Genomic DNA, 15,016 nt, shown 5'->3' with positions numbered 1-15,016 from the left:
ATCCATCAAGAAATATCATCCTCTCTGATTCAAGAAGAAACCAATTTCAAGATAACGCGTTAATGAGTAAACGAGCGCCTTGTCTGCGTCGTGAATCTGGCACGTAATCGGGTCCTTTATTTTAACTGAATAGCTAATCAAATTAAATTATTAAGTAATGAATGTGTCTGATTGTGTGTTTTCTTGCTTTTGGAGGAGGTGATCGTGGACACAGAGGACGTTGTCGGCTGACTTTGTTGCATTGACTTGAACTTTTAGGTATTAAAAGTTTCAGTTTGACAAGCCTGCAGGCTGCATACAGTCAGGGCACATGTATATATTGTAGTGAGTCACAAAGTTGTTTTTTTTTGTCGATACTTGTTTTCTGTGTGCTTTTGGCGTTGCACGGATTTTTGTGGGTGTGGTTGAGGGCGCAAGCAATTCTCCTTTTTTTTTTTACCTGGAATTGAGCGGGAACAGAGTTGTATTGCAGGCTTGTATGGCGTGGCTATGGCCAACAACAGCTATTGCTTATGAAACGGACATTTAACCTTCAACCTGGTGTTTTTCCTGACTCAAACACTACACTACAATATATATATTTTTAGACCGAATGCAATCCTGTTGCCGTGCATTACTTTGATGCATGTAAAGAGCAAACCTTCTGTCTTTGGATGCTAATCGGTATTGAATCACTGCACCTGATAATGCAGATTTCAGCTGTTGTATTTTAGCTCAGCTGTGGAGAGGAGTAGTGGCATTAAAATGTTCAAAGTGGACTGGGAGGGAGAAATAAATTCCTAATGTAGCCGCAAATTGGAAATGTTGTATAGTGCTATTAAATAACTTGGACTGTAAACACCAGAACCGCAGGAGTGGATTTAAAAAGTGCAGCTGCGCCGGAACCGGAACCGGAACCGGAACTGTCGTAAGGAGCCGCGTTTCCACCCGAAGGACTGAAGCAGACGGACCGGGGGTCGGAGAGACACGCACAACCGCAGCTCCAGGTTAGCTGTTCACTCATACCTCTCCCGTGATATGAATCGATGTTTCTATTTTTTTTTTTTTTTTGTAATACAAAATGCTTTTGCGTATTAGCGGCGTCGCTTTTAGACCGCTAGCTCGGTAGCCGCGGTTCAGCCAGTCAAGCTAGCTTAACTTGTTTATCATGCGGCTACGTTTCACTTTAAGCTAGCCTGGTGTTTGTTTACATCCGCGCCGGCGGGGCTCTTTTATTTCAAAACAAATATGTATCGCGTTTTAAAGGAGCTGCTGAAAAAGGCACATGTCGGTTTTCTCAAAATCGCCTTCTTGCCCCGGACGCTCGGCCGGACGGTCCCGCGGCCCGCCGCCTCGGAAGTGCTGACCCAGCACCTGCTGCAGCGGAACCTGCCGCCGTGGACGTCCTTCTGCATCCGCTACTCCGCCGTCCACAACGATCAGTTCGGCCTGTCCAACTTCAACTGGACGGTCCAGGGGTCCAACTACCACATCCTGAGAACAGGCTGTTTCCCCTTTATCAAGTACCACTGTACCAAAGCACCCCTGCAGAACCTGGACTTTGAGGACAGGTTTTTCACCGCGTTGAAGGTTATTAATCTAGGTTAGTGGGCCTCAAGCCTCCAGTATATTCGATTTGCCAGTTAAATTCACAAGTGCCACCCGGTGAGTACTAAGTAGCGTGCCCACATTTTGCAGGTCTCCCCTGTTTGGCCTACGGTATCGGTTGCTGGATGGTGGTGGGCGCTTCGGAAACGGTCCAGACGAGCGCCGGTCCAGTTACGCTCTATTTTGCCTACAAGGAAGAAGAAGGTGCGCAGTATTGACCCACGAAGCACTGGGACCACTTTAAATCAAGTTTCTTTTTTATCCCTGACAATATTTGACAACATTTTACCGGGAGGTGTTCTGCCGGACCTGCGGACAAAAGTGTCATTCTCCCTGCTGTCGTCTAGCCACGCGGCTTCATTTCTCCTCAATAATTAAAGGATTCACGTTGCAAATGGAGGAGTCACTTATGCATGTTATTACACTGACACATAATCCTGGCTGTGTTTATTCAGAGGGCCAACTAAACATAAAAAATGCATGAAAGTTTAGGATTTCTGCAGGAATACACTGACGGCGCAATAACTCATGTTCTTTTTTATTTTTTTTTCTTCGCTCACGAACATGCATTTGAGGTAAATTGCAAGAATATCGAGCGTCTCACAGACTCTCAGGCCGACACCGACACACATGCGCTGGCAAATTACACATTTTCTTCAGCTGACCTCAACTTTTAATAATTAACACAAACAATACGCCCCGGCGTCGTTTGTTTTCTCAGCCGCCATACGCTGCCGGTTCATTTTGCGTGACAAATGCAAGAATCTAAATAACACCAACTAATTTATTTAAAGGTAATTTAGTGATCACTCTCCATGCAGCAGATAGTCAATAGCGTTGGAGTGTGTGTTGGGGGCCAAACAAGTGACAAGACAGGTCTGATAAAATAGCCTTTAATTACCAAAGTGTGGCCTCGGTGCGAAGACGTGCGCATCCCTTCCTTCAGGCCTTCCTCGGCCTTTGATTTCTGGTAATATGCTGTGCTGACGGGGCAGGCTCGCCCGCTGCCGCAGAGCCCCGCTGTCTCTGAGAGGCAGGCTGACAAACTGCCATATTGATTTTTCTCGCCCCTCAGCATCTCCCGCTAATAGCATTTATCAGCGACCTCAATTTTCCTGCTCTGGCCTCTCCGTTTTTTAAGCCGCAAAGGGATGGAAGGAGGAGGGGGTGAATAATTTCTTGTTGTACATGTAAATCAATGCACCTTTTGACCCCCCACCCCCTCCCATTTGCACCAGGAGGCCGAAATAGGAACAAACACACACACACACACCCCGGTTCTTCCTGAGTTTGTTACGGTTGCGTGTCTGATGAGAGAAAATTTAACCCGGGGCAGAGTTATTTTTCTTAAAGCGCTGCTTTCGGAGTCATTGAAAGAATAATGTAAGATCACCGGTCTGTGAATGTATATGTGATTTACAATTAGATAATGAAGATTGACTCTTGTTGTCGTTTGCAACGGCCTAAAAATGAGTTTCAAGACGGCACAAACCAGGAAATGAATTCAATAATGAGCCTATATTTGTTTGTACGCTGGATTTTATTTGTAGAATAATAAAGATGGAAACTGGGTTTCCAATCTGAGATGTGCAATAAATAAGAAAAGGAGCAAGTGGCAGCTCCAAGGCATTAATTTGTCTTCATTGTTTTGTTTGTTTCCTTAAATACACGTGAGGTGTAACCGTGTAGCCTCTGGATTATCGATGTTAATATTTAAACCTCTGACGTCAGCTCACTGGTGACTGACGCGGCCCAACAGATTAAAAACTTCCACACTGTCCATGTTACATCTTAGAAAAAGATTTATCTGAGCGCCTGGTGCAGAAACGGGGTCCTGCATCCTCCCTAAACAGCCCGATGACACGGCACTGCCGTAATCATTATAATTGCCCTGAACAGGGAACATTTAGACACACTTAGGAGAATCCGATCCCTGGTATCAGGCTGCGCCAAAGAAATCCGCCTCCTTTCATTTCCAGCCTTTCATCGGGACTCAGAAAGTGCGCGGGGAATGCTCAGGCAACCGTGTCTTAATTACTCGTTGACCCTTTGACCCCCCCTGCGCGCCGCGGCGTTACAGCTGTGCGGCCAGACGCGACGAAGCGGACGACGGGGGTCGGCGAAACCCGAACCGCGCGGCGTGCAAGGGCGCTGTATTTGCTTACAGAGGGCTCAGCCTCCGAGTGTATCTCCGCTGCAGGGGAGGCCGCAGGCGGCGTACCGTTACACGCGGAAGCTCGGTGGCTCGGATGTCTGACGGTGTAAAGCGAACAAAACTCCTGCCTTTGCAGCGAGATTGATGTTTTTTAATAGCCGTGGCTAGCCCTGCACGGCAGCGGCGGCGGCTGAATTACTCGCGGAACGTGGTAATGAACGCTCCCTGTTTGGCAAGTTTAATTGCAAAGCTGAAGATGCTAATAAGTTTTGTCTGGGAGAAATCTTTAAATACTTGAGCTGTTTAGAATTTAGGTAACTAAGGAGAGAACAAGTGCCGGGATTAAATGTGTGGTGCTAAGGCTAAATTTGCCAATCAGATCTCAGGGGGCTAATTATCGCCCCCAATTAGCCAAAGATGTTGCCGGGTGTAAACAAAGAAGTTCGGGCGTTTCTTCGGAAACAGCCGCTTGTCCGTTATCCGGCAGGACAAGCGCCGCTGTTTGTTTTTCCTCTGTCCGTCCGTCATTTGGGCAGAAGCAATTATGGTCCCGACGCCCCCCCGCGGCTAATGCTCGCGAGGTTATCATTGGCGAGCCGCTAGCAGCAGGGGGACCGCAGCCATCAGTCACATTGCGCCGAAGACAGCACTTGAGGTGCAATCCGGCACCGGGTTTGGCGGCACGGCGCTGTCACGATAATGGCACTGTTTTATTCTTTTTTTTTTTTTTTTTTTTTTTTTTTTCTATTTTGATCAGACGTCTGACACGTGGAATCTCATTACAATCCGGATTCCTCGCTGAAGCAGACAGTTCAGGTTTGGATCCAGTCTGATCCAGAGTCTGATGTCTGATCCAGAGGTTTACAGTTATTTAGTGTGTGAATGTTTGTCGGACGGAAAAAGGCGGCGGGTTCATCGTCGAATAAATTGTCCGTAGATGTGAACAACACGGTGACTGTTTGGATGTCTGTGTGATTGACAGCTGACCCATCCAGGTTAAGCCCCGCCCCTCTACATATGCAGTGTAAACAATGAGTGAGCATTGATGTGTGTTCATTGAAAGTGATAGTGGACAAGTGTTTGGCGCCTTCGATTTGTCGGGGTGGATCCAGAAGTTCTGCAAGAATGTCTGGAATAGACCAATTGGGTTACAAGTAGACAAGGGAATCTAAGTGGAAGGACACTGTATATTTTTATATTTTTAAAATAAAAGGGGGAAACTAGACACTGAGAGTTGAATGGAGAAAGGGGCTTTGGGTGTTTCCCTAACCGTCAAGCATGCACGAGTGTGTGTGTGTGTGTGTGTGTGCGTGTGTGTGTGTGTGTGTGTGTGTGTGTGTGTGTGTGTGTGTGTGTGACATGCTCCGAAAGTACTGAAAGGCCGCGCCTGCTGTGTCGATCACAGCGCCCGAGCTGCAGTCAGTGGGTGGCTGAGGCGTCTGTCGATCATCCTTTTCCCTCCACTCGTCCTCCCCTGCTGGGAACCTCTCACTCCATGGCCGAATTCACCGGGAATTAAAAGAGAAGAAGAATCTCGTGCGACGTTTCCTCCGACTCCCACTGTACTTTGCGTTTAAAGAGCGATGGATCCGCCGCTGCCGTGCTGTTTGTGTAAACTGTATCCGTCACTGCCAGACCCTTGACACCCTCTGGCGCCCGCTCTCATCTTCCTGTTTTTTTTTTCCCCTTTATTTCTCCTCATTCCTTCTCATTGGAGCTGATTATTGTTTCCCAACCATCACCGCCAGCCGCCCCCCCCCTCCCGCCGCCGCAGCTCCATCACTTCCGTTTCCTTCATACTTAATGCTCAGTGTTGACATTAGCAGGCGAGCGGATTTTAATAGTTTTGTTTTCCCCGTATGGGGAGGGTTAAATGAACTATCCCCTTTCCGTTATGTATGACGCGGTATTTAAAGTTTCAGCTCATTAAAAAAACAGACGGCCTCCGTAGCCCGGGGCCGTCTTTTACCCCCCGCCGGCGTGCAGTCGGGCTCCTCTGGCCACGGGCTCCGCTCCAGTTGCCCCCCCACCCGCGGCCCAAATGGAGTCGAAATATTTATTTCTTTGTCTGGCTTGTCTTTGTTTCGGCTAATGTTAACACACCGCGTTACACGTGGTAAAAAAGAGGAGTAAAATCCTGCACGTTTTCTATATCGGGACGCTTTGTATGCCGCCCAGTCCTAAAGGGGGGTGGGGGGGGGGTCACCTCAAACACGCCAATGTGGAATAAATCAATTCCGTTTCTCCGAAAAACGCACGGCGTGCCTCTCCTGATGTGGCGTGATCTCCAATCTCTCTGCAAATGAGCTGCGGTCCAAACCCCCCCTTCCTCTGCAAATGGTTCCCACCTCGTGGGAGGCCGGCACCGCAGAAAAGCTGCTGATGGAGGGAGAAATGTAATACAGGTGTAAAGCGGCCTTGATGGGGGTCTTACACGGGGGTTATGCATTTTCAACGGCCATATACATACTGTTACATATTTATCAAAGAATATTGAATTTGCCGGGGTCGACTCTTTCTAGGGGTTTGTGGTGGCTGAAGGGGGAGGCGGCGAGGAAAGGAGCGAGCGGCTATTATGTCGAATTAATAGGAATTAAGGGTTTAAATTGGTTAAGTAAGCACTTCATTAACCATGAGTGGATTGCCATGTGCGAGCGGTTTATGGATGCGGCCGTCAGCACGCGGAGACGAGGGGGGGGGGAGGGGGTTTGCAGGAAAAAAGAAACTGAAACCGGCTCGTGTGTGTGTGGTGGTTTAGTGCGTCCGTCCTGTAAAGGTGTGTATGATCTATCGTGCAGGCAAAACGCCAGCGGCAACGATTTTTCAGTCCAGCGGAGCCTCGCTTATTTACATCCCCGCTCCCTCCCCCTCTCCTAAAGCATCGCCGGTCTTCCGCACAAATTTTACTGTTTTTCCAACTTTTACGGCCCGTAGATGCAAACTTAGCCGGCTTTAATTGGACCCCAAGCCTCGGCGAGGCCAGCCGCGCCGCTCGATAATCTAATCTCTGGCCCTCTGAAGTTATAGCGCCGGGCCGGATGGAAAGGAGGCGCCTCCCCGAGCCGAGGCGGACTAATTGAGTGTGTGTGCTGTGTATCTCCTCGCTAATGACGAAGAGGGTACGGGAGAAGTAGACTCGTCCCCCCAGGCTGAAGAATAGCATGACTCCTCCAACCTCCTGTACTTATTGTCCAACAAAGGGGGAATTCACTTAATGCAGTGCTTCAGAAAAGTGGATAATTGTGGCGGCAATCGATAAAGTAACAGAGTGGAAAATGAACAAGTGTGCAGCGGAGCCGTGTTTCTTTATATATTTATATTCGCCGGGAATCGAAACAAGCAAGGTTGTGTTTTTTTTTTTTTTTTTTGTGTTAAATATATTTTTAGCCAAGTCATGGAAAGGGCGGTCGAGTCTGGAACGGTATGCAGATAAAAGCTGGCATGTTTGCTTTGTGTACAGTGTGTGTGTGTGTGTGTGTGTGTGTGTGTGTGTGTGTGTCTTGGAGGCAGCAGGTTGGGCTGGATGATCCACATTGTTCCTCGGCGGCCCGGTGACATCGCCGGAGGGCAGAGAGGGATGGATCCTGAGAGGGGTGACAGTGATAAATAGCCCTTTTAATAACAGCTGCCCCACTTGGCCAGCCGGTCCCAGTCAGTGTCCTCTGTGTATTTATGCCTATGTTTATTTATGCATCCATAGCATGCAGGAAATCACCACCGCGGGGGGACAATCACTCTTTTTTTTTTTTTTTTTTTCCCTCTCCACGTCCGGTTTAACACTAGCGGGGCAACGCTAGCTCTTCGTTAAAATAAAAAAAAAAACAACACACAAGTGCGAATGAAACACTAGGCTTCAACTGTTAGGGTGCTTGGATTTCACCCCTGGAGGTGCTTTGAAGTCAGGTTGCAGTGAAATAAATAAAAATTACAGAATTCCTTGACGCGGTAGCTCGTAAGTGTTGTCGTTAAAGTGTAGCAACACTAACAAAAGTGTGAGTACTGCTATCAAAAGGTTAGCAGTTTGATTCTCGACTTCTGTCTGCTTGAAGTGTCCTTGGACAACATACTGAGTTGCTCCCAGTTGTATGCTTAGCACCTTGCATGGCATCTGGGCGTGGCTGTGTGTGTGTGTGTGTGTGTGTGTGTGAATAAGTTTAGACCAACAGAAAGAAAGAAAAAAGGAAATATCAGGATATCAAACATCATTATCCTGATTCCAGGACACCTGGCGGGTTTAAGTGGAGCGCTAAACAGAAGAACCTTGTTTCTGCGAACACCTTGAGAGTAAAAACAAACCGGGCTGATTCCCGAGACCCACGCGGTGCCAGCCGCCGCCGCCGCCGGCGCTTTTTAAATTACCGCCTTGTCCTGGTTGAAGTGGAACCCGGAGACGGCCTTTTTGTCTGCCGAAATGTCCCCAGGCTTGGGTTTGTGATCAAGCTGTGGGGGATCGAGGAGGGGCTCCACATCAGGCGTGTCACAGTGTCTACCCGGAGGGTTGTGGCGCCGCAGCCCCCGCTCCTGCTCTCGCCACAAAATAAAAAAGAACACAGAGGTTCCCTCCTTTTAATTGGTTCAATTAGTTAAACATCCATGTGCGTTGCGGCGGGAGCATTTGTCACCCCTCCTCCCCAAAAAACCACTTCCGGCTACGATTTGCCATTTGGATGAACGTCAAGGAGGCGAAGTTGCGGCGCTAATTGAGTAATTAAAAGCAGATGTCGGAGCCGAGAGCGCACACTTTAAACACTTCGCCCTCCAGAAAACCTGCCGTGTTTTTTTTTTTTTTCTTCTATTTTTCCTCTCCCCGACACGCCCGTTATGCGCGGCGATCCCAGAGGTGCCGCCGTAATAGTTACAGTTTCACCCTCCTGATTACTCAGTCCAAGTCCCTGCTATCCAACCAGAATAGCGTCTTTGTGCTATTTGGACCAGAGGAAATGGGCTGGAAAGGAGGGGGGGGGGGGAAAAAAAAAAAAAAAGCCCATCATGCCGCCTAATGGCCGGACTCAGCGGTGCGCAGAGTTGACAGTGGCGAAGCAGGACACCTCCACGCTCGCCATATCGCTATCACCGCCGCCGTCCTCTGGTGGGACACCGCCGGCCCGGCTACTATTTTTATTTTTTCAGGGTGCTACCTGAGAAGGTAATTAACATGGGGAGCCGGTACCATGGAAACCGCAGAGGTCCTTGCAGCGGCGGCGAGGCCGGAGTGTCACCCCAGAGGCGCCGCGAAGCACCGATCGAAAAGTAACCTTTTTTTTTTTTTTTCAATTAAACAAAAATGACTCGGAGAGGTCGTGGGCTCGGCGTTAGCGCCCCCTGTCTGCACGGAGGGGAAGTACATCACGTTCAGAGCTCCGGCTCTGAACGGAGTTCACCCTCGACCGTTAAAAATGCCGTTTGCACGGCGTAAAGGGATGTACAACTATTGACATACGACCGTTCGTTCATTCGCTCATATGTCATATATAGACATATGACCATTCAGCCTCTCATTCACCCGTCATGCAGAGACACAACCATTCACTCATTCATTCACAGGTCATATAGACATACAACCGTTCACTCCTTCATTCACAAATCGTATAAAGACATATGAGCATTCACTCATTCATTCACCCTCTCATTTATATGTCATCTAATGATATACAACCTTTCATCCTCTCATTCACCTGTATATAGAGACACACAACCATTCACTCATTCATTCACAAGTCGTATCGAGACAAACAACATTCACTCATTCAGACTTTTTAATTCCTCTTCCTTCAGCCGAAGGGAATATTCAAATCTTTGCGCTTTTTAAGACCTTAAAACACTTTTTAGCCTTAACTTTGACACTTTATATTTTATTTGTATTTCTTATTCTCCCTCCTTCCTACTATTATCTATTGTTGTTATGTTTTACTTGAAACTCTGGCACAACAATTTCCTTCAGGATAAATAAAGTTGTTCTTGTTCTTATTATTCTTATTCATTTACACATCATGTATGGCATTCACCCTCTCGTTCATGTGTCATATAATGATACCCATTCATTCACCCTCTCATTCATAGCTTTTTCCCTTTTTCATGTCACCTGTCAATCATTCAATGATTCCACAGCATCCAGAACTGTGACAATGTCCTCATTTTTAAATTTTTGCCCCAAACCGGATGTAGAAATCATCTTACTGTGGATTGAAAAATACCCCATGGAGCGCAGAGGGGTCCCAGCCACCTCATTTCACAGCCGTCCTTCATTTCGACAGGCTGAAAGGAAGCGGGGCCGTGGATGGACGATGGACCAGCAGCTTCATGGCCACTTACAACCCATTTCCTTGGTGCTGAGGTTGAAGAGGAGGAGGAGGGAGGAGGAAGGAGGGGGTCCAAAAAGACGATAAACACAGGAACTACCATCCATGTGCTGTAGATGTTGCTTGGAACAGTGACCAACGTGGACTGGTGTGGAAACAACACCAGAACCCCAGAGCCTCTAAGGGTTTTGCACAGACATCTATTTTTCTGTCTATGTATCTACAGTATCTATCCATCTATCTATCATCTGTCCGCCTGTCCATCATCTGTATGTTTATCTATTTATCTAGCTAGCTAGCTAGCTAGCTAGCAAGCTATCAATCATTCATCTGTATATCTATCTATCTACCTATCTATCTATCCATCTATCTATCTATATATATCTCCCTACTGCATGTATTTTTTTGAGCATGTTTCCACCTGTCTGTTGACGTATGGATCTCCACCTGTGTCCGTCTCCCTCTAAACCAGGGTTGGGCAAACTTTTTGGCTCAGGGGCCGCATTGATTTTTAAAATTTGACAGACTGGCCAGGTCACCACAAAATAAGATACATATAAAAAATAAAAAAAAATTGTTAACAGTACATATCAGACTCGTCTGATTCTACGAGCACCCACCCAAAAGTCTGATATACACCCCAAGATTAGCAAGAAGATGCTGACTGTTGTTGAAAAAATAAAAATAATACTCCTTGTTGAGGGTTAATATATCTGTAAATACCATCAAAATGATCACGCCTCTACTTAGCGGAAATTCACTTTTCATCGCACAAATCGGTAGCTTCACGTCCAGCTCATTCATGTGTTGTCAAATAGCTCCAAAAAAGAAATAATCTCCCATTTGAGGTCCCACATTCATTGATCCAATCATTCACGTAGTAGTTTGCCTGCCCCAGCTCTAATCCCTTGCAAATGTCCATCCTTTCCCTGTATATTGTATATCTGTGTATTCTATTCCCTCCCTCCCTCCCTCCGTTCGTCCATCTGTCCATCCTCCCTTGTTCCCAGAGTCTGGCCCGGGAGTGTGTTGATATGTAACCAGGATCCGGAGCTGCCGAGGAGGTGAGTAACTCCGGCCCCCCCCCCCCCGCCGAGCGCTAAATCACCTCCTTAATTCCCAGAGCCACATCTCAATCATACTCCTTGCTAATTTGAGAGTCACCCTCATTTCATTTTTAAACGATTCATTTTTGGCAAATTTGTAAATGGCCCCGATGTGTTCTACAATTTAGTCAATTACTGTTCCAGGCGGCAGGGCTCCGGGGACCGGGGAACACACACCGCCCCGAGGAACCCTCGCAATAATTGTTTCAGAAAAGTTGGGAATGGATTGCCAGCACTCTGTTCCACTTATTGAAATGTCAATTGGAGCCAAGACCCTTTTTGCTTCTCCGCTCGCCAGCCGCTTTTGTCGGAACTCAGAACCCCGTCCGACGCCGGCGTCAAAACGCTAATCCCGGTTCCTCCGGCGGAGGAACCCCCCCCTTGTCTTCGCCGCTCCTGATCTCCCATTTTTAAAACCGTGGACGGAGCAGAGCGGCTGAACTGTCTCCCAAACCTGCAGTTGTAATTAATTATTAATTAGTCAGATAAAAATTAAGAGATGATATCACTCCAAAGTAGGTCTTAATGCGCACTAATTAAGAGGAGAATCCTTCTTTACGGAACCAGGCGGCGTGACCCCGAGACCCCAATTAATTAAGTCATTACCGGCGGGTTCTCCATGTTTGGGGGGGATCCTCGGCAAGGTGAAGTTTTTTCCAAACATCTGGGGGGAAATGGAGGAAAGCCACCCTGGAGCTGAGGGACCGCCGAGGAGTCAGGTAGGCAAACCTTCACCTGGGTTGGCTCTGTAAATTTCCACTTCCTTTGGCTTGTGTGTACAGATACAGGAAATATATATATTTATATACATAATTCATTAATTCATTAATTCATACATTTGATACCACAGTCTGCAGCCCAACCCAGCTGTCATTGGTCGAGGTCGGGTTCACCCTGGACCCGTAAGAGGACCACATGTTCATCCGTTCACTCACTCATTCACGTGTCATACACTGCATATTGACATACAACCATTCACTCATTCACACATCATATATTTGTATTGTCTTCCCAGGACTACAGATGGAAATTAGCTTCGAGCTACAATCTGGTACAAACATCTCTGCCTATGTGCTTAATGTAATTGTACACTGTCCTAATAAACTTTTTAAACTAAACTAAACATATGGAGATATAATACCATTCATTCACTCATTCACGCATCCTGCATAGACAAACAACCATTCACCCTCTCATTCACATGTCTGAGCAATTTAGGGTCATATACATATATACACTGCTCAAAAAAATAAAGGGAACACTTAAAAAACACGTCCTAGATCTAAATGAATGAAATATTCTTATGAAATACTTTGCTCTTTACACAGTTGAATGCGCTGACAACAAAATCACACAAAAATGATCAATGGAAATCAATTGTATAGACCCTGCTTACGAATTTAATTTGTTTTTTGACTCAGTTCACAAACCAAACCAAAGTTTCACATTGAATCAATCCTATCTTCGGCCCCAAAACTACCTACTGCACTCTACTGAAATTATTTTTGTGGCTTTGTTTGTGGCAAAAATAGAGAAAGAACTGAGATGACCTTAATTATTGGTTTGTTATTAGTGTTTCTGGTGTTCTGTCATGTTTTTTGGCAATCGCCTGATGGGAACGAGGAGCTTGCGAGGAAAGGCAAGACTTGCAGTTCTTGACTCTAGAACATGAGCTTTTGAAGAAAGACAATAGTAGTCGTTGGAGCCTGAAGAACCTACGAGAAAGGGTGATCATAGTCGCGGAGCCTCAGGAACTTGCAAGGAAAGGCGATTGGAGTCCCAAGAGCATCGGAAACTTGCGATGGAAGGCGACCATAGTCGTGGGAGCCTCAAGAACTTACGAGGAAAGTAGAATTCCGGGCTTAGGAACAAGGAACTTGTAAGGAAAGGTCAGGTGTGGAATACTGGACTTGAGAGAAACCCGGTTAGGGACAGGCTGCTAGCATACGGCGTAACGAGCGGCTAGCATACACCGACATGTGAAGAAGTCCAGTCAAGGACGTGCGGCTAGTATTAGCCGAAGGGGAGAGAAGCCCGGTCGGGGACGGGTGGCTAGCATACACCACCATGCGAAGACGCTTGGTTGGGGACGGGCCGCTAGCATCAGTCCAAAGCTTTCTCTTCTAGCTAGCACTTGTACTCGCCATTTCCTTCGCTGAATCACCAGAAGTGAACCCTTCTCACATACAAGACCCTTGCTAATGCTCATGCTATCTCCAGCAAGATGTCTTTCATTCATCCAAACTAACAGCAACTTTTCTACTTCTTCTAAGACTTTTGCAGCGTTAACATAGTTACCCCTTTAGCCATATCAGGCGTCTTCAGCGCATCTTTGTTCTTCATGATCGTAGAGATAGTTGACTTGTCGTTGTGCTTTGCGAGATCCGTGACACCGTCACTGCTCTCACGTTTAGCTAGTATTTCCTTCCTCAGATCCACTGTAATTCTTAAATTCTTCTCAACACCACTAGCATGAGCACTTTAATGTTTCTGCGAGCCATAATGAGAGGATTAGCATGCACGACTGCTACTTTGCTACAACGGCGTAACGCGAAAACCCTGTGAGTTTATCAGTTAGCGAGGGCTGGTTCGGAGCCGGATTCCAAATATGATCCAAAAACCCGAGGTTCCTCCGTCCGTGACGTCAGAGGCCTGACTCGAAGTCCGTTTAACTATTTCCTGTCGACTCCCCGTCGAGCGCACATCAAGTTCCGCGTACATGTACGGTCTCGGCGTCGGTTCCGATTAGCGGACGGCTCGTCCCTTCGCCTCTGTTCTACAATTAACTTTTCCCCGTGCCTATCGGTTCCCGCCCCACAGCTGGCGCGTGCACGGCGGCGGCGGCCTTCTTGCCACTCAGTATGTATTAAGCTGTCAGCATGGGCCGCCCTCGCAGGCCGCCTGTCTCCAGCGAACAACCTGCCCTATTAACTCCTATTGACTGTGACACGCATGTCCCTCCAAAATGAGTGGTTCCGTATTGATTTTTCATCCCCTCCCCTCCCCCTGCGGGGTGTGAGATCTTTATCCTGACTGATTGTGTATGTTGGCCGCCGCTGGTGCGCCGCCCTGCGATTGCCATTTCACAGCCCCCCCCCCCCCGTAACACCACCCTATCACGGCTACTTGTGCACAGTCGAGTCTCAAAGAGACAATTAAAAGCCCCCCTCCGACCCCCACCCCCAGCGTCCCCTCTAAACTCGGGCAAATAGACCTCCAGACCTTCGGCTTAATACAGCACACAACACAAGACGTGACAGCCGGACCCCCCCGACACACACACACACACACACACACACACACACACACACTCCTCAATCAATGCGCCTGAATAGAAGGCTGCCATATCCTCTGGGTGATGCTCCTTCTAAGCGCTGTGGCTGAAATGAACGCTGACAGCACGTATCGACACCGTATCCACCCCCCCTCTCCTTCCTCCTCCTCCTGGCACGCAAACATACACACACACACACACACACACACACACCATTGAGAGAAAAATGATTATCCGCTGGTGAAATCTGTTATTGACAACCCTCCCCTCCTCCCTCCCTGAGGGGATTTATTGATACAGTTTATGGAGTATAAATATTTATCTGATACGCGTCTGAAATAGATTTGTCTGCTGGAGATGTGCGGTGGTGTTCGGCGGCGGCGGCGCGCACGCCCGCCCGCCCCGCCGAGAGCTATCAATGCGCGGCGCCCCGGACAGGACTGTGACCCTCCGCGCCCCACACACTTCCTGCCCCATCTCGAGTTTAAGCCTTTTTTACGGGTGGCTGAGAAGATTGCCTCAGTCTGGAATTTGCAGTAAAATATCTTGTAATTACCTTTTATTGGCTCTCACTCCAGCAACAGGAAGAGACCGG

The 15,016-nt window shown here is 47.6% G+C and overlaps 1 protein-coding gene across 1 annotated transcript; it reads left to right on the top strand.

Moving 5' to 3' along the window:
• Positions 1 to 1,034: 1,034 nt before the first annotated feature.
• Positions 1,035 to 3,220, top strand: c17h15orf61 (chromosome 17 C15orf61 homolog). The gene is made up of 2 exons (XM_086163031.1): positions 1,035 to 1,582; positions 1,678 to 3,220. Exons 1-2 carry the CDS (start codon positions 1,228 to 1,230, stop codon positions 1,803 to 1,805), a joined length of 483 nt encoding a protein of 160 aa, XP_086019157.1. The 5' UTR covers positions 1,035 to 1,227; the 3' UTR covers positions 1,806 to 3,220.
• The last annotated feature ends 11,796 nt before the right edge of the window (positions 3,221 to 15,016 follow it).

The sequence above is a fragment of the Fistularia commersonii genome, chromosome 17 (assembly GCF_037954325.1).
Source record: "Fistularia commersonii isolate RoL2024-O1a breed Wild chromosome 17, RoL_Fcom_v1.0, whole genome shotgun sequence".
NCBI lineage: Eukaryota > Metazoa > Chordata > Actinopteri > Syngnathiformes > Fistulariidae > Fistularia > Fistularia commersonii.
Note: the sequence above shows the minus strand (reverse complement) of the source record. Positions and strands in the feature narration are given on the sequence as shown.